The sequence below is a fragment of the Sapajus apella genome, unplaced genomic scaffold (assembly GCF_009761245.1).
Source record: "Sapajus apella isolate SASKATOON/1434 unplaced genomic scaffold, GSC_monkey_1.0 scaffold37, whole genome shotgun sequence".
Lineage (NCBI taxonomy): Eukaryota > Metazoa > Chordata > Mammalia > Primates > Cebidae > Sapajus > Sapajus apella.
The window spans coordinates 21,769,119-21,788,918 of NW_022436977.1; the positions used below are offsets into that span (position 1 = coordinate 21,769,119).

At 40.9% G+C, this 19,800-nt stretch overlaps 1 protein-coding gene across 1 annotated transcript in view; it reads left to right on the forward strand.

Annotated features, from left to right (window-relative positions):
• The window catches only part of UBR1 (ubiquitin protein ligase E3 component n-recognin 1), a 178,133-nt gene that overhangs the window by 12,435 nt on the left and 145,898 nt on the right, over window positions 1–19,800 (forward strand). Inside the window, exon 2 of the mRNA XM_032297878.1 lies at window positions 1,370–1,721. Within this exon, the coding sequence (XP_032153769.1) occupies window positions 1,641–1,721 (81 nt within the window). The 5' untranslated portion in view covers window positions 1,370–1,640. The remainder of the gene's footprint in view (window positions 1–1,369; window positions 1,722–19,800) is intronic.

Consider the following 19,800-nt stretch of genomic DNA (forward strand, 5'->3'; position numbering starts at 1 on the left):
CACCATGCCCAGCTAATTTTCTGTAGTTTTAGTAGAGACAGGGTTTCGCCGTGTTGACCAGGATGGTCTCGATCTCTTGACCTCGTGATCCACCCGCCTCGGCCTCCCAAAGTGCTGGGATTACAGGCTTGAGCCACCGCGCCCGGCCTTATAAAATATACATTAATTTTTTTTTTTGAGACAAGAGTATTTTGTTCTTGTTGCCCAGGCTGGAGTGCAATGGCACGATCTCAGCTCACTGCAACCTCCGCCTCCCAGGTTCAAGCAATTCTCCTGCCTCAGCCTCCCGAGTAGCAGGGATTACAGGAATGCGCCACGATGCCCAGCTAATTTTGTAGTTTTAGTAGAGACGGGGTTTCACCATGTTGGTAAGGCTGGTCTCGAACTCCCGACCTCAGGTGATCCGTCTGCCTCAGCCCCCCAAAGTGCTGGGATTACAGGCGTGAGCCACCAAGCCCGGCCACATATACTTTTAAATTATTTGTTTGGTAAACAATTTAAAATTCACTTGAAATTAAAGTAGTTCTTGACCACCTTCTTCCTCCAATCCGAATCCTGGCCCTCAGTTACCACTTGGCTCTCTCCCCTTTCAGACTTATTCCTTCACATTTAAATGCATATGTGTGCAAATATATAGTTTTTGGCAAGTTGGCTTTTTTCTCTCTCTTATCTTGATCTTTTCACGTAGATTTATCTTGTTCAAGAGCTGCACGGTATTTAAAAATGCGGACGTACCATAGTATATATTGCCTTTCCTCTATCGATGAATGACAAGGTTTCCAATTTTTTATTTCCCCTCCGTGCCCCCCAATAAAGCTGGATCCCGAGCTTTTTTTTTTTTTTGAGACGGAGTTTCGCTCTTGTTACCCAGGCTGGAGTGCAATGGCGCGATCTCGGCTCACCGCAACCTCCGCCTCCCGGGTTCAGGCAATTCTCCTGCCCCAGCCTCCTGAGTCGCTGGGATTACAGGCACGCGCCACCATGCCTAGCTAATTTTTTGTATTTTTAGTAGAGACAGGGTTTCACCATGTTGACCAGGATGGTCTCGATATCTTGACCTTGTGATCCACCCGCCTCGGCCTCCCACAGTGCTGGGATTACAGGCTTGAGCCACCGCGCCCGGCCCCCCGAGCTTTTTTGTACGCATGTGCAAGTGCCTACGGAGTAGACTCCTAAAAATGGAAGATGTGTGAGTACTTTCTTTCTCATTTCGTAGGCTCTGGGGAACACCGCAGGGAGGTCGGGATACATAACACCCCCAGGCTAACAACCGGGGTTGTTAGGCTAGGACAGCCCCTGACAGTTTTCTTCCTTTCATAATGGACGCTGAATTTGTTTTGTTGTTGTTGTTGTTGTTTTTACTTCGTAGATGCAACAGTTCTCAGCACCAAACCCAGCTACACAACCATTAAGCCACCAAGCGCTACACCTGATAGATTAGAGGGAAAAAAACCCTCCAGTCCCTTCACGTCGTGACGCTTGCTTCCGGGAAGCGGGACGGAAGCCGGTCCTCGATTCTGCGTCAAACCCGACTTCAGGGGCCGTCGTAAAAGTGTCGTCCCTGTCTCAACGACCGGCCACAGGTTTCCGCTTGCCTCTGGCCGGGAGGTCGGCAACTGTAGGCTTCGGTTTCCCTCAAGATGGCGGACGAGGAGGCTGGAGGTGCGGAAAGGATGGAAATCTGCTCAGAGTTACCCCAGACCCCACAGCGTCTGGCATCTGTAAGTCCCTATACGCAAGTCTCTTTTGTCCTCTCCCAGTCCCTCCCTACTGCGCTCAGGAGTATGCGGAGCTTCACCCCTTATGGCGGCTCTGGGGAGGGGAAGTTATCTGGATTGATCTGGAAGGAAGCCACCGAATAAAAAGTTAGTCGCAACCCACGTTTCTGCCAGCCAAGTCTACGAAATATAGTGACTTTGTTATGTATTATTGTTGATTTTCTCAAGCATGCATGTCGCTATTTTGAAGTAGAAAGAACTGGTGATGTTATTAGACGGTTTGTTGTGGGGTCTGAGGTGGGGTTGGAGCAAGAGCCATTTTCGTATAGAAGCAGTGCTAACCCCTCTTGATGGGAACGCAGCACCTGCTATTGTATTGCATAGCCGGCTGACCGGGACGTGATAATGGTAGGGAGAGCTGCCGCTGTCAAGTCATGTCAAGATGTGATGTGTAGGAATTGTCCTTCGATATAGCATCTTGAGAACCCCAGGCCTGACCCTCAGTGGAGAAACCCATCATCTGTCGCTGCTTTTTAAAAGCGAGGAAGGGACGCCCAAACATTTCAAGCCAGAGCAATACCATTAATTAATGTTGGATATCTATACTTTGCTCCAGCAGTTTGAAAGAATGGGAAGGCAGAGATAGTGAACAAATTTGAGTCAGTAGCTACAGGGAGAAAGCTGACAGAGGAAGATAAGAGGTAGAGGGCAATGTTAGGGAATGTTCTGGATGCCCAGGGCATCTAGTGGGGAGATATTTAGAAAATATTCAAATATCTATCACTGCATAATGTTTTATTTGTTTTTCTAAGTAGCAGGATTTAGAAAATTGGGGTATACACTTTTTTTTTTTCTGAAGTTTCTTGGGTTTGTAGTTTAATAGAAACATTCTTTTTTTTTTTTTTTTTGAGAAGGAGTTTCACTTGTGTTGCCCAGGCTGGAGGGCAGTGGCGCAATTTCGGCTCACTTCAATTCGGGCGATTCTCCTGCCTCAGCCTCCAGAGTAGCTGGGATTACAGGCGCCTACCCCGACACCCGGTTAAATTTTTTTTGTATTTTTAGTAGAGACATGGTGTCACCATGTTGGCCAGGCTGATCTCTAACTCCTGACCTCAGGTGATCCACCTGCCTTGGCCTCCCAAAATACTGGGATTACAGGTGTGAGCCATTGCAGCTGGCCTAATGAAAGCATTATTGAAGTGTTTTAACCCTGCAGACAATTGAGCATTGTTTTATTAAGGACAGAGGGAGCTACAGAATGAGTCAACTCCAGGGATTGAAGAGACTGGCTAGGAGGTAGGAATAAGGTAGGGAGGGAGTTGGAAAAAGGATTTGGCCACTGACTGTGTTAGTGCTTGTAGTTTTCTTCCACCCCAAATAGCAGTTCAAATTCACTTCACTACTGGCAGTAAAGGAGGAAGCGTCTCTTTGAGATGATAAGGAATGAGGAGGTGGGACAAGTTCAGAAGCAGCTGAAACATCTTAATGGTAGTTTGTGGGTTTTGCTTGTTAGAAGGAGTGGGGAAACTCTGTGCTGTGGTCAGAAAAATTATTAGTTTTGTATCTGAAGACTAATATTTATTTAAGGCTTTGATACATTAATTTTTTTTTTTTTTTTTTTTTTTGAGACGGAGGTTCTCTCTTGTTACTCAGCCTGGAGTGCAATGGCGCGATCTCGGCTCACCGCAACCTCCGCCTCCTGGGTTCAGGCAATTCTCCTGCCTCAGCCTCCTGAGTAGCTGGGATTACAGGCACGCGCCACCATGCCCAGCTAATGTTTTTTGTATTTTTAGTAGAGACGGGGTTTCACCATGTTGACCAGGATGGCCTCGATCTCTTGACCTTGTGATCCACCCGCCTCGGCCTCCCAAAGTGCTGGGATTACAGGCTTGAGCCACCGCGCCCGGCCGGTACATTAATTTTTTCCAGAGAGTAGAGTAAAACACCACCATTCTGGACACCACTCATTTGGAATGGAGACAATGATACAGGAATTGAGATAGAATTTATTTGGCAACCTTTACCTCAGGAAATATTATTAGATTTTGTTGGGAAAGGCTTTAGGTTTTGCAAAGTAGTAGTTAGATTGTGAAATATAGCCTCAAGGAACTCACAGTTTGGTGACACAGGTAATATAAGTGCCCAAAGAATTTTAATTCAAGGTAGAGTACTGTCAGTAGACAAGACCTTTAACTGTTAGGCTTCATAACCACTTTTTTGGCTTGACTCTATCTACTGAAGACCCTACAGCTCATTATACCTTTCTCTCTGTGTTTCTCAAGCTACTACTGACTTTAATTTTATTTCAGCCATGGTGAGACACTGGCTTCTCAGTTTACTACTTTGGTGTTAAGCAACAGGAGCTCAGTTGTCCCCCCTACCCTTTATTGCTTATCTTTAGACAACGGTAAATAGTATGGGACATTTATAGAGGTTTAAGAAATCGTACAGTTTCTATTACAGTCTAATTCCTGGTTATAGTTTTTGATTTCCTTTAAACTTCCTTCTTAGTCTGCAGGTCCATTTTCATTCATATTGCTATTAGTAAGCATGAAGGCTGTAATATTCCTAACATTATCTCACATGCAATTCACGTAAAATAATAGGTATGAATTAGCGGATATTGATAAAAGCCATTGCTTAAGAATCACCAGAGGAACTGATAGGTCTAAGGTGAGGTCTAAGAATCTGCATTTTCACAAGCATGCCCTGCTGATTCTAAAGTAGTGGTCCAGGGCCACACTTTGAGTAACACTTAGCTAGGTATTTGGAAGTTATCAGTAAATTATTGACAGTTGAGTTTGTGGGAATGGATAACATCTTTTTTTTGAGACAGGGTCTCACTTTATCACCCAGGCTAGAGTGCAGTGGCACAAACATAACTCACTGTAGCCTCAGCCTCTTGGGCTCAGGTGATCCTCCCACCTCACCCTCCTGAGTAGCTGAGAATATAGGTATGTGCCTCCATGCCCTGCTAATTTTTTGCATTATTTTTAGAGACAGGGTTTTATTTTATTTATTTATTTTAAGACAGAGTCTCACTCCATCACCCAGGCTGGAGTACAGGGGCACTATCTTAGCTCACTGCAATCTCCACCTCCTGGGTTGAAGCAATTCTCATGCCTCAGCTTCCCAGGTAGCTGGAGTTACAGATGTGTGCCAACATGCCCAGCTAATTTTTGTATTTTTAGTAGAGACAGGATTTTGCCATGTGGACAGACTGGTCTCAAATCCCTGACCTCAAGTGATCCATCTGCCTTGGCCTCCCAAAGTGGTGGGATTACAGGTGTGAGCCACTATGCCCAGCCTAGATAAAATCTTCGAGGAGGAAAATGTGTGCATATGAAGACACACACACACACAGAGGAAAAGAGAGTGTGAGAGAGAGACGATGAGAGAACAGGAATGATTGAAACGGGTAGAAAATGGAAGAACTAGGCCGGGCGCGGTGGCTCAAGCCTGTAATCCCAGCACTTTGGGAGGCCGAGGCGGGTGGATCACGAGGTCAAGAGATCGAGACCATCCTCGTCAACACGGTGAAACCCCGTCTCTACTAAAAATACAAAAAATTAGCTGGGCATGGTGGTGCGTGCCTGTAATCCCAGCTACTCAGGAGGCTGAGGCAGGAGAATTGCCTGAACCCAGGAGGCGGAGGTTGCGGTGAGCCGAGATCGCGCCATTGCACTCCAGCCTGGGTAACATGAGTGAAACTCCGTCTCAAAAAAAAAAAAAAAAAGAAAAAAAAAAGAAGATGGAAGAACTAGAATGTGGAAACAGAACAGGCAAGCTGGTAGGAGGTGAGAACAGTGCAATGGCAGGGGTAATGTTTTGAGGAGAGGGTGGTGGTTTATTGTATCCATGATGTTGAGGACTGAGAAAAATTGGGAATCAAGAGTGTTGTTGGGTAATTTGCCAGAACTTCTTTCTGCCTTCTGTCTCCCTCAACTAGATTTTCTTAAGTCAATTTCAGAAGATGCCTCTTGGTATGATACTCAGCTCCTATCTATTGCCTGTTTACAACAGGCATGCACCACTATGCCCAGCTTTTTTTTTTTTTTTTTTTTTTTTTTTTTTTAAAGACAAGGTCTCTTTCCGTCTTGCAGGCTGGAGTGCAGTGGCGCGATCTTGGCTTACTGCAACCTCCACCTCCCAGGTTCAAGTGATTCTCTTGCGTCAGCCTTCCAAGTAGCTGGGATTACAGATGCCTACCACCACACCCCACTAATTTTTATATTTTAAATAAAGACAGGGATTTTACCATGTCTTTATTTATTACAGACCAGCCTACCATGGCCAGGCTGGTCTCAAACTCCTGACCTCAGGCTATCTGCCCACTGCTGTCTCCCAAAATGCTGGGATTATGGGCATGAGCCACCGCGTTCAGCTAATTTTTTGTATTTTTAGTAGAGGCAAGGTTTCACCATATTGGCCAGACTTATCTCAAACTCCTGACCTCAGGTGATCCACCTACCTCGGCCTCCCTAAGTGCTGGGATTACGGGTGTCAGCCACTGTGCCTGGCCTTAGTTATGTCATATACTGAGAGTAAAGACCAGATTTTAGGAGAGGAAAGGAGAAAAGCAGATCAAGAGTTTTGTTATCCCTGTCTCAGTAGATGACACCTCCATAATAGCTCTTGAACACAGATAATTCTGTCTTTGCCTCTGCAGTCCAAGTTGCTGTCTGTTTTCTTGGCTACTGCAGTGACTTCTTAACTGGTCTCTTTGCTTCCACTGTTGTCTTCTTCCTGTCCATTCTGCACAGAACAACCAGAGTAATCTTTTAAAAGATTAAATCAGATCACATCAGTCTCTTAACTAAATCCTCAGTGGCTTTCTGTTATACTTCGAATGAAGTCTAAACTTAATACAAGCCTTTAAGACTTTGCCTGGTCCAGCCCCTACATCTCCATCTAATTTCCTATTACAGTGTCCTCACTCATCCTGGCCTGTTAGTACAAGCCCAAGCTGTAGTTTGCTTTAGGATCTATGCTATTGCTTGCTGTTTGGTTTTCCTAGAGTGTTTTTCCTCTGCCTTTTCTTAATACATACCCTGTCTAAGAGATGGGTTCCCCTTACTCTGTCAAAGCGACCTGCTTATTTCTCTCATTGCATTTATTACAATCTTTAATTACTGTGTTGTCTTTATTTACTGAAATGTCTGTTTTTCCCTCCAGAGGGGTAAGTGACATGAAGGGAAGGCTCCTGTGTGACTTGTTCATTTTTGTATCGGGTTTTTTTTTTTTTTTTTTTTTTTGAGATGGAGTCTTGCTGTATCATCAGGCTAGAGTGCAGTAGCGTGGTCTTGGCTCACTGCAAACTCTGCCTCCTGGGTTCAAGTGATCCTCCTGTCTCACTCCCGAGTAGTTGGGACTAGAGATGTGTGCCACCATGCCCAGGTAATTTTTTGTATTTTTAGTAGAGATGGGGTTTCACCATGTTAGCCAGGATGGTCTTGATCTCTTGACCTTGTGATCTGCCCAACTCCACCTCCAAAAGTGCTGAGATTACAGGCATGAGCCACCACATCTGTCTGCATTGATGTATCTTGATATGTGATTGATACAGAACACACTTACATATTTTTAAATGAATGAGTAACTGAGGATCAACATTAGTGATTTATTGTAGCAAGATTAGTACTGATTGGGGGATGGAGGTTGTGGATGGAAGAAAGAGGGAATGAGCAGGCATGTTAGGTTAGTGGCTAACCTTGGAGCCCAGGCTGAACAGGGAGGTAATAAAATCCAAAACAGGAAATCTGGAGGGAATTGGTAGGATTGAGAGGTATGAGGTTTACATAAGTGGAAGGACTGAGTTTTGTGGTTGGAAAGGGGAATTTTAGAATTTGTGTATATGGGGGCACATCAAGTTTTTGTGATAGTAGAGCCAGGTTAAAGGCACCTATGTGTTGCTATAGCACCTTTTCCATACTCCTGTTGTATGTAGTGTGTCTCAGACTGTACTCCACATTGTCTGTTTACTATGTGTCTTTCCTTCTAGACAGTAAAGTTCTTGAAGGCATGAACTGTTGTTCACAGCTGTATCTCCAGTATCTAGCACATTGCTTCAGAATTTTTATTGAATGCATGCATGCATGAATGAATGAATGAATGAGGAGACACTGAGGTAGAGGGGAGGTAGAGGTAATAGGAGTTGAGAATGTTAAGAGATATTAAGATTATTGAGATAATTTGCATACAGTAAAATGTACCCATTTAAGGCATTTTCTGGATAAATTTTAACAAATGTACGTATTTGTGTGTCTACTTCTGAATCAGGATATAGAATATTTCTGTTATTTCCTGAAGTTGCCTCCTGCCCAAATGGGAGGATTTTTTAAATGTTTAATATTGTTATGCTTATACAATAATCATTATGGAAATCCAGAAAAAATATATCCATAATCCCATATCTATAGGGGAATTTTTTTTTTTTTTTTTTTTTTTTTTGAGAAAGAGTCTCACTCTGTCACCCAGGCTGGAATGCAGAGATACGATGTTGGCTCACTGCAACCTCTACCTCCCAGGTTCAAGCGATTCTCCTGCCTCAGCCTCCTGAGTAGCTGGGATTACAGGTGCTCACCACCATGCGCAGCTAATTTTTGTACTTTTAGTAGAGACAGGGTTTTGCCATGTTGACCAGGCTGGTCTCGAACTCCTGACCTCAGGTGATCCACCTGCCTTGGACTCCTGAAGTGCTGGGATTACAGGTGTGAGCCACCATGCCCAGCCATATGTGATTTTAATTGGAGATGATTTTCCTTAGAAATTTGAATCTGTATCGTTTTAGGCCAGAACACAGTTTTGTGTAGTAAAAACATACTCTGGGTGGGAAAACTGATGAAAAGCTAGGTCTTTCGAGTCCTGACTGAGGTACTTTGTCACCAGATCTTAGCAAGACCTAATTCCTATTGTTTTTTCACCATCTCATAATTTCTATTTTGGGCAGTTAGGGAAATTTTGATTTTTTTAATGGCAGATTCTATAGAATTAGATGTCAAATTAAGTTTTAAGTCACAATGACTGATTCAGCCCTACTAACTTTGAGAGTCTAGGGAAGGAACAGTACTTAGTGTAGATATGTTAGTGCTGGAAACTGAATTCTTACATTTAGTACCAAACATTATCCTGTAAATGAAAAGATTTTTGATCTCAGTACTGCATAGAGAGTCCGTCTGGATAGTATTTGTATAAATTAGTGATGCAGGTGAACCAATGAAATACAGGCATACTTATTTTATTGAGCTTCATTATCATGCTTTGTAGATACTCAGTTCTTTACAAATTGAAAGTCTGTAGCAACTCTTGTCTCAAGCAAGCCTTTCAGTGCCATTTTTTCAACATTGTGTGCTCACTTTGTGCCTTTGTGTCACATTTTGGTAATTCTCACAATATTTCAAACTTTTTTATTATTATATCTGTTATGATGATCTGTGATCAGTGACCTTTGATGTTACTCTTGTAATTGTTTTGGGGTGCCATGAATCATGCCCATAAACATAATCAATAAATGATGCGTTTGTACTGACTGCTCCACTGACCAGCTACTTGCCCATCTCTCTCCGTCTCCTTGGGCCTCGATGGGACCATATTAAAATTGGCCAGTTAATAACCCTACAATGGCCTCTAAGCGTTCTAGTGAAAAGGAAGGGCCAACATTTCTCACTTTAAATCAAAAGCTAGATATGATGAAGCTTATTGAGGAAAGCTGTTGAAAGCTGACATAGGCCAAGAGTTATGCCTCTTGTGCCAAGCAGTTAGCCAGGTTGTGAATGCAAAGGAAAAGTTCTTGAAGGAAATTAAAATTGCCACTCCAGTGAAGAGATGAATGATTAGAAAGTGAAACAGTCCTCCTGCTGATGTGGAAAAAGTTTTAGTGCTCTGTATAGAAGATTGAACCCGCCACAATATTCCCTTAAACCAAAGCCTAATTGAAGAGCAAGGCCCTCACTCTCTTCAATTCTCTGAAGGCTGAGAGAAGTAAGGAAGCTGCAGAAGAAGAGGTAGAAGGTAGCAGAGGTTGGTTCATGAGGTTAAAGGAAAATAGCTGTCTCCACAACATAAAAGTATAGTGTGAAGCAGAAAGTACTGATTGATGGAGAAGCTGCAGCAAGTTATTCAGAAGATCTAGCTAAGATAATTGATGAAGATGGCTGCACTAAACAACACATTTTCCATGTAAATGAAACAGCCTTCTGTTGGAAGAAAATGCTATCTAGAACTTTCATAGCTAGAGAGAAGTCAATGTCTGGCTTCAAAGGACAGGCTGACTGTCTTGCTAGGGTGTAATGCAGCTAGTAACTTTAAGTTGAAGGCAATTTTTGTTTACCATTCAGAAAATCCCAGAATCCTTAAGAATTAAGCTACTCTGCCTGTGTTGTATAAATGGAACTTGAAAGCTCAGATGACAGCACGCCTATTTACAGCATGGTTTACTGAGTATTTTAAGTACACTGTTAAGAACTACTGTGGAGAAAAAACAGATTCTTTTCAAAATATTACTGCTCATTGACAATACATTTGGTCACCCAAGAGCTCTAATGGAGATATACAAAGAGATAAATGTTCTTTTCATGCCTGCTAATACAACATCCATTCTGTAACCCATGGATCAAAGAATAATTGCAACTTTCAACTCTTATTATTTAAGAAACACATTTTGTAAAACTATAGCTGCCATAAATTATGATTCCTCTGATGAATGTGGGCAAAGTCAATTGAAAACCTTCTCGAAAGGATTCACCATTCTGGATGCCATTAGGAACATTCATGATTTGTGGGAGGCGGTCTAAGTATCAACATGAACAAGAGTTTGTAAGTTGATACCAACCCTGACAGATGACTTTAGGGGTTTCAAGACTTCAGTGGAGGAAGTAACTGAATCTGTGGTAGGAATAACAAGAGAACTGGAATTGGAAGTGGAGCCTGAAGTTATGACTGAATTGCTGCAAACCCATGATAAAACTTAATGGATAAGGAGCTGCTTCTTCTGGATGATCAGAGAAAGTGGTTTCTTGAGATGGAATCTGCTTCTGGTGAAGATGCTGTGAGCATTGTTTAAATGAGAACGAAGGATTTAGAATATTCCATAAACAGAGTTGATAAAGCAGCAGCAAAGTTGGAAAGGATAGACTTCAATTTTGAAAGAAGTTCTACTGTTGATAAAATGCTATCATGGCCGGGCGCGGTGGCTCAAACCTGTAATCCCAGCACTTTGGGAGGCCGAGGCGGGTGGATCACGAGGTCAAGAGATCGAGACCATCCTGGTCAACATGGTGAAACCTCGTCTCTACTAAAAATACAAAAAATTAGCTGGGCATGGTGGTGCATGCCTGTAATCCCAGCTACTCAGGAGGCTGAGGCAGGAGAATTGCCTGAACCCAGGAGACGGAGATTGCGGTGAGCTGAGATCGCGCCATTGCACTCCAGCCTGGGTAATGTGAGTGAAACTCCGTCTCAAAAAACAAAAAAACAAAAAAACAAAATGCTATCATGTATTATAGAACATCTTTCGCGAAAAGATCAATCAGTGTGGCACACTCCATGGTTGTCTTATTTTAAGAAATTGCCTGGCCGGGCATGGTGGCTCACACCCGTAATCCCAGCACTTTGGGAGGCTGAGGTGGGTGGATCACCTGAAATCAGGAGTTCAAGACCAACCTGACCAACGTGGTGAAACCTGTCGCTACTAAAAATACAAAAATTAGCTATGCGTGGTGATGGGTGCTTGTAATCCCTGTCTCGGGAGGCTGAGGCAGGAGAATTGCACCAATCCCGGAGGCAGAGATTGCAGTGAGCTGAAATTGCACCACTGCATTCCAGTCTGGGCGACAGAATGACACTGTCTCAAAAAATAGAAAAACATTGCTACAGCCATGCCCACCTTTAGCAACTACCACCCTCATCAGTCAGCCATCAACATTGAGGGAAGACCCCCATCAGCAAAAAGATGACAACTTTCTAAAGGCTCAGTTGATCATTAGCATTTTTTAGCGGTGTTTTAACATTAAGTTATGTACATTTTTAAAGACTTTATACTATTGCACTCTTAGTATAGTGTAAACATAACTTCATATGTATGGGGAAACCGAAAAAATTTGTGTGACTCACTGTATTTTATGTTCACTCTTTTGTGGTCATCTTAAACTGAACCCAGCATGTCTCTGGGTATGCCTGTATCTTGCCCATCCTTTCTTTGGATGCTGACTTTGAGGGTTACCTTGGATTTCCCTTGCTGTCATTTTATCCATTTCTGTAAAGGTGTTAAGCATATGCCGTGCTCTGTGAAATAATTTTCCTTAAGCTTTTAACCCCTTGCCTCAGATTACCTAACACAAAATATTAAGACCTCTAATCCTAAGTGATTTACTATGACCGCCTATGTGTTCTTTCAAGATATTTTCAGTTAACATGCCTCCTCTTGAATAAACAACAGTTGATGAGCTTGGTTGCATTTGGTGCAGCCTTTTTTTTTTTTTTTTTTTTTTTTAAATGTTGTCACACTCTTATCTGAGTGCTTTTGGAAATATGCTGTGGTGAATAAACATTACTGATAAGACTCCAGTAGAGTTAGTTTGCTTTCCTAAATGCCCACTTGCTGCCAAGGAATGACACAGACCCTGTCCAGAATGGAGTCTACTGCTACTCACTTGAATATAATTCTCCTTCTAATAGTTTACTTAATGCTGCTCTTCAGAACAAAGTCTGTTTGACTTGTTCAGAGGAGTGGAGCTATAACTAATTCATGTCTTTATGGACTACCTTTTAAAATGCCTTTGAAGTTTTGGTATTTGTGGGTAAGCGCAAAATGACTTTAGCCACTGGAGGGAAAGTCTGTTGATTTATCAATATTTTTAAATACACACATGTTCTGCCTTGTAAGAGAGGATTTTAGTTGGTTTACAAATATGTATTTCATACAGCAGAAAGAGAATATGAAATAGATACCTCAGTTTAGGAAAGCAGATTTTATTTATCCAGATGCTTCAAGGAAAGCCTAGAAAATTGGGACATGACCTATAACTGAGATGAATAAGAAAGAGAATAGAACAAATAGGACAAAGAGAATCTGTCCCTTAGGAGGGACAAAGTGTTTTCAAAAACCAAATTCTGACAGCGTGCTTAGACGTTATCTCAACAGGAAAGAAAAGAGAGGAGCCTCGTTTGTCATATGGCTCTGTATTTGACTCTGGCTTATTTTATCAATACCATAAAGGTGTAGAAGACTTACCATATTTGCAGACAGCACAAGACTGGTAGGGATAACAAGTATAAGATAAAAAAAAAAAAAAATCTCATTAGGCTGCATACTGTGTCAAAACTAACTTAATTGTGATAAAAGTAAAGCGTTATACCTAGGTTCATTTGTATACAGGACTAGATCTCTTAAATGTGATTGATCTAAGGGTTTTAGTTGTCTGCACTTTTACCAAGTTGTGTGATGTGGCAGCCAGAGAAAGAATGCTCTGTTTGTGGGAACTAGGAAAAAGAGGATTAAAAATATATATAAAAAAGAAAAAGAAATAGAAAAAAATTTTAAAAGAAAAAAGGAATGTGAAAATGTGATGTTTTTGTTGTTGTTCGTTTGTTTGCTTTTTTTGAGACGGAGTCTCATTCTGTTGCCCAGGCTGAAGTGCAGTGGGGCGATCTTGGCTCATTGCAACCTCCGCCTCCCTGGTTTAAGCGATTCCGTCACCTCAGCCTCCTGAGTAGCTGGGACTACCGGCATGCACCACCACACCTGGCTAATTTTTTTTGTATTTTTCTTACAAATGAGGTTGGTTTCGCCCTGTTGGCCAGACTGTTCTTGAACTCCTGAACTCAGGAGTTGATCTACTTGCCTCAGCCTCCCAAAGTGTTGGGATTACTGGCGTCAGCCACCGTACCTTTCCAGAATGTGATCTCTTGAAGCAGTTTAGTGCCCAGGATAAGGAAGGTTAACAAATAGTCCTATTCTTCTTTATGGAAGCATGTTGTATAGTTTGTAAGGGTAATAAACATGGAGAGTGGTCAGGATACCATGTCTTTAGGGCTGGCCAAATTTCTTTAGAATCTTTGTTTCAGTTTAGCCATGAAATGAAGAGACTAGAAATGAGAGACATAATAGTTACCTTCATTTATTTGGAAAGAATGAGGAAAAAGCCGAGTGAATTATATTGGTTTATTTCAGTAACAGGATACAAGTTACAGGAAGGTAGATTTTAGCTTAGTTATGAGCTTGCCTTTTTTTTTTTTTTTTTGGAGCCAGAGCTTCACTCTGTTCCCCAGGCTGGAGTGCAGTGGCATGATCAGGGCTTGTTCCAGCCTCAACCTCCTAGGATCAGGTGATCCTCCCACTCAGGTACCCAGCCTGAGTACCTGGGACTTCAAGCTGATGCTACCATGCTCAGCTAATTTTTGTGTTTTTTTGTAGAGACAGGGTTTTACCATGTTGCCTATGCTGGTCTTGAACTTCTGGGCTCAAGTGATCCGCCCACCTTGGCCTCCCAAAAGGGTAGGGTTGCAGGCGTGAGCCATTGTGCCTCGCTGCTTTAAACCTTTGAGTTTGTAGAATAATATTAGAAGAAAACATTGTATAGTCAAAGATTTTTTGGTGCCTAGAGATGCTCTAATTATTACTAATCGATAGTAGCTATGAAAAATTGTAGCTCCTGGCCAGGCTTGCTGGCTTACACCTGAATCCCAGCACTTTGGGAGGCTGAGGTGGGCAGATCACGAGGTCAGGAGTTCGAGACCAGCCTGACCAACGTGGTGAAACCCCATTTCTACAAATATAAAAATTAGCCGGGCATGGTGGCGCGCGCCTGTAATTCCAGCTACTTGGGGGGCTGAGGCAGGAGAATTGTTTGAACTGGGGAAGCGGAGGTTGCAGTGAGCCAGGATCGTGCCACTGCACTCCAGCCTGGGCAACAAAGTGAGACTCTCTCAAAAAAAGAAAAGAAAACTTGTAGTTCCTCCAAATTTTGTTACCACTTTAAAAAGAAGAATTAGAAAAGCAATTACAGGGCTCTGAAGGTTTTATAGATGTTCAGCAGTTGTTTAAGGAAGGTCAAGTTGTGGTTTGAACAAAACTAATCTACTTAAGTCAGTTCCTTTTTCAGCATGATGTTCCCAAACAGGCATCCAAGCCCTTGGGTCAGAGTTGAAAACATATCTTCTAGTCTCCATGGGGATGAGGGAAATGTTTGGAATGTTTGGGAATTTAAATGTTTTAAGAACTTGTTTTTTACAGAACAGTCAATTAGGAAAGCTTTCCCTAAATTCCAGGTTTTTTTTGTTTTTCTGGACCTGGTAGTTAAAAATTCTTAAATTAATTCCTTTTGAAAATGGGGGAAAATTTTAAAAACAACCAACCAAAGGCAAAACATCAAACTTATTTTAGTTCAAAAAAGTTTTCCATAGTTTGGCAATAATGGAAAAAATTTTTGTGAAGAGTATAACTGAACTTTATTTCCTATACGAATTCTGTACACAAAGTTATAGAAGGCTTACTGTTATCAAAATTTGCTTTGTTTTCTTTGGCAAGAAATGTGTAGCATTTAGCAATTAACTGAGAACCTTTATCGTGTACTTGTCTTAGGCCTATAAGAACAGGGATTTGAAGGGCAAAGTTCCTCTCCCAGGTTCAAGTGATTCTCCTGCCTCAGCCTCCTGAGTAGCTCTAATTACTGGTGCACACCACCATGCCTAATTTTTATATTTTAGTAGAGATGGGGTTTCACCACATTGACCAGGCTAGTCTTGAACTCCTAACCACAGGTGATTCACCTGCCTTGGCATCCCAAAGTGCTGGGATTATAGGCATGAGCCACCACGCCTGGCCTAATTTTGTTGTTGTTGTTGTTGTTTGTATTTTTAGTAGCGACGGGGTTTCACCATGTTGCCTAGGCTGGTCTCAAACTCCTGAGCTCAAGCGAACCACCCACCTTCGTCTCCCAAAGTGCTGGGATTAGAGCCACCGTGCCCAGCCATGAGGTTTTAATCTCAGTTCTTCATGATAAACAATGTGATAACAGATATAATTTAAGAATATTTAGTAGCCTTCAGGAATGTTTGGTAATTGTTAGCTAAGAGGCTTCATTTGTAATTGTAATTACAAAGAAGGCAAAAGTTAAAACAAAAATTAAGAAGGCAAAACGTTATTGTTTTGTTTTGTTTTACTATTACTGGTTGAGTATCCCTTGTGTTTTGGATTTTGGATTTTTTTTCAGATTTTGGAATATTTGTATTATGCTAGTTGAACATCCCAAATCTGAAAATCTAAAATCCAAAATGTTATAATGAGCATTTCCTTTGAATGTTTTGTCGGCCCTCAAAAATTTTCAGATCCTGGGACATTTCAGATTTCTGATTTTTGGGTGTGGCATGCCCAACCTGTAATGTGAAATTGAACAAACCAGTAAAGGTAGATGTAAAAACTGTATACTTATGTTTGGTTTAGTAGAAAGGGCACTGAACTTTTGGAGTTCAGATACCTAGTTCTGTTCCTGACATTGATACCAACTGGTTATTTAACGATTTTGGACAAGTCATTTTACTCCCCTGTGACTTAGCTTTCTCATCTATAAAATGTGAAGGGCTTGTACTCTTTTTTTACTCTCACATTTCTTCTATTCTTAAAAAGAGAAATTGAAAAGAGTTCTATGCCTCCTATAATTAAGTAGAACAGAAAGGTTTTTTGTTTGGTTTTGTAGTGCTGAATATGCAAGATTTTTTTTTTTTTTCGTTTAGTGCTCTTGATGAAAAAAACCTTAGGTATAACATAGAACATTATATATTACCTCTGTTAGTTGTAGTTGTTGCCAGGTGTGTAGAGAAAAGTTGTTCATGTATGAGTACCCCAGAAAAGTTGGAATTGGAATACTGGAAGGTGTAATTATTTTTAAATGGTTTTAGTAAAATAAATTTTAATTTAAAAATCATAAAATTAGCCACCAAATGTGGACTCCCTGTAAGGATATTACTCATCAGGTAAGCAGACTAATGAATTCCATGAAAATGTGCTAAAATCTCACCACCCATTTCTGTTGACATTTTGTTAAATACTCCTCATGATTTTTCTCTGTGTAATTATAAATATAATACTTAATGAAATTGAGATTTTATATGTACTTCTTTGTAACGTACTTTACTGAACTGTTTGTTATTAATGCCTTTCCATATTAGTAAATAATCCTCTTCAGCATCATTTCTTTTTTCACTTTTTGTTTTGATTAATCTTAGACTGATAGAAAAGTTGTATAAATTGAGCACAGTTCTCTTACCTCACTCCTCCTGTTTCCTGTAATGTTAACATTTTATATAACCATAGTATATTATCAAGGACAGGAAATTAATACTAACTACAGATCTTATTTGAATTTCATCAGTTTTCCCATGAGTGTGCTTTTTCTGTTCAGGATCACACCCAGGATCCCAGTTACATTTAGTTATCTCTCTCGTATCCTCCAGTCTGTAACAATGTCTTGATCCTCTCTTATTTTCATGACCTTAATACTTTTAGAGTCCTCTGCAGTTACTGTATGGAATGTCCCTCAGTTTGGGTTTGTATGATGTTTTCTCATAATTGGAATAAAATTATACATTTGGGCAAGAATAACACAAAAGTCCGCCAGGTGCTGTAGTATGAGCCTGTAGTCCCAGACGGACCCATCTCCTCAGGAGGTGGGGAGGATCGCCTGAGCCCAAGAGTTCAAGAGCAGCCTAGGTGAGACCCCTTTTCTATTAAAAAGAAAAAAAGCATAACATAAGTGGTGTCTTTCTCAGTGTATCATATCAAGGGATTCTTGATATCAGTAGTTCTTACTACTGGTGATATTTATCTTAATCATTTGGTTACGTTGGTTTCTATTTTAAAATTACCATCTTTCCCATTGGAGACACTTTGAGACTATTTGGCATCATTTTTAAATGGGCTTATTAACTCAAGTAGTTTTTTTTTTTGTAAAGGAGTTTCGCTCTTGTTGCCCAGGCTGGAGTGCGATGGCACAATCTGGGCTCACCGCAGCCTCTGCTTCCCAGGTTGAAGTGATTCTCCTGCCTCAGTCTCCTGAGTAGCTGGGATTACAGGCATGCACCACCACACCTGGCTAATTTTGTATTTTTAGTAGAGACGGGGTTTCTCTATGTTGGTCAGGCTAGTCTCGAACCTCCTGACCTGCCTTGGCCTCCCAAAGTGCTGGGATTACAGGTGTAAGCCACTGTGCCTGGCCCCATAACCTTTTAACTTTTTTTTTAGATGGAGTCTCACTCTGTTGCCCGGGCTGGAGTGCAGTGGCACAATAGTGGCTTACTGCAACTTCTGCCTCTTGGGTTCAAGCAGTTTCTCATGCTTCAGACTCCCAAGTAGCTGGGATTACAGGCATGTGCTACCATGCCTGGCTAATTTTTGTATTTTTAGTAGAAATGGGGTTTCATCATGTTGGGCAGGCTGGTCTCAAACTCCTGACCTCGGCCTGCCTCAGCCTCCCAAAGTGCTGGGATTTCAGGCATGAGCTACCATGCACACCAGACCTCATGTAGATTTTTTAGAAGTTTTTTTTTTTATTAGTTGCAAAAATACTGACATTTGTCTAACAAAGTCAAATGGTGTAACACTGTTGAAAGTAAAAATGTGACAATCCCTAATTCTTTTCCCTGGTTTCTTCCCTTCGTGTATTCGTTATTAATAGTTCGTTGTTTCTCCTTCCAGACCCTACTCTATGCTTAGGGAAGCATAGGCAGAGATGTGCATGCACATTTGTTTAATTAGAAAACCCAGTTACTCAGGAGGCTGAGGTAGGAGAATCACTTGAACTTGGGAGGCAGAGGTTGCAATGAGCCAAAATTGCGTCATTGCACTCCAGCCTGGATGACAAAAGCGAAACTCTGTCTTAAAAAAAAGGAAACCCAAACCCAAATGCGTTGAAATTTAAAAAGTATATGTAATTTTTTACTTTTTACAAAAATGAAATTATAATATTTAAAGCTTCTTTTTCCGCTTAACAGTATTTATGACATTTTGACTGCATAGAATAGTATGCTTGTACCACAATGCATATACCTTTATTGATAGACATTTAGGTTGACTTCATCTTTTCAGTTACAAGTGATGTTATAGTGCACATCTGGTGGATGTAAATATATCTTTTCACACTTGCGTGAGTATGGCTAAATGATAGATTATTACCCTGTTCATGGACATTCAGGTTTTTAATTTTTTGCTGTTAGGAATAACTGTACATGAAATGTATAGGATTGAAAACATTTTTAAATGATTTCAAATAGATAATGTGTATATATATAGAGAGTAAAAAATTAAAACAGTAAAAAAGGTAACACAGTGAACACTAAGTCTTTCCCGGGGCTCTTTCTACTGTTAACATTTATTTTGAATCCTTTCAGAGATTTTTGTATTCAGATATAAGCATACATCGCCTTCACCTCTTCCTTTTTTTTCTCTTCCCTTCTCCCAGTATAAATGGTACCACATTATACTCACTGTTCTGTACCTTTTACTTTTTATCTAACAGTATAACTTGAAGAATATTCCATATCAGGACATAGATCTGTGCCCTCTCCCTTTTTATAAAGTCCCATAATTTATTCAGCTCTTGTTTTGTGACATTCAGGTTGTTTCCAATCTTTTACGATTAAAAATAGTCATGCTGCAAATACTTCCTTTATACATGTTTATCTGAGGAATAAATTTCTAGAAGGGGCCTTTCTGGGTCAAAGTGTATATAAATTTAAAATTTTAATAACTATCTACAAATTGCCCTTCAGAGAATGGGCTAATATAATTTCTACAGTAATACCTAATGTAAACAGTAATACCATAAAGTTTTAATTGTGAATGGAATATTGAGGTTGAATTTATTTGTGAATGGAATATTGAAGTTCATTAGTGCAAACTAAAAAAGCCTTATATGTAATCAAACATCTGTAACTTTCCTTAATGGCCTATTCTGGAACCTTATCTAAAATCTTTTTTTTTTTTTTTTTTTTTTTTTAAATTTTTTTTTTTTTGAGACGGAGTTTCGCTTTTTTTACCCAGGTGGGGGGAAATGGACCATCTCGTGTCCCCCCCCCCCCCCCCCCTGGG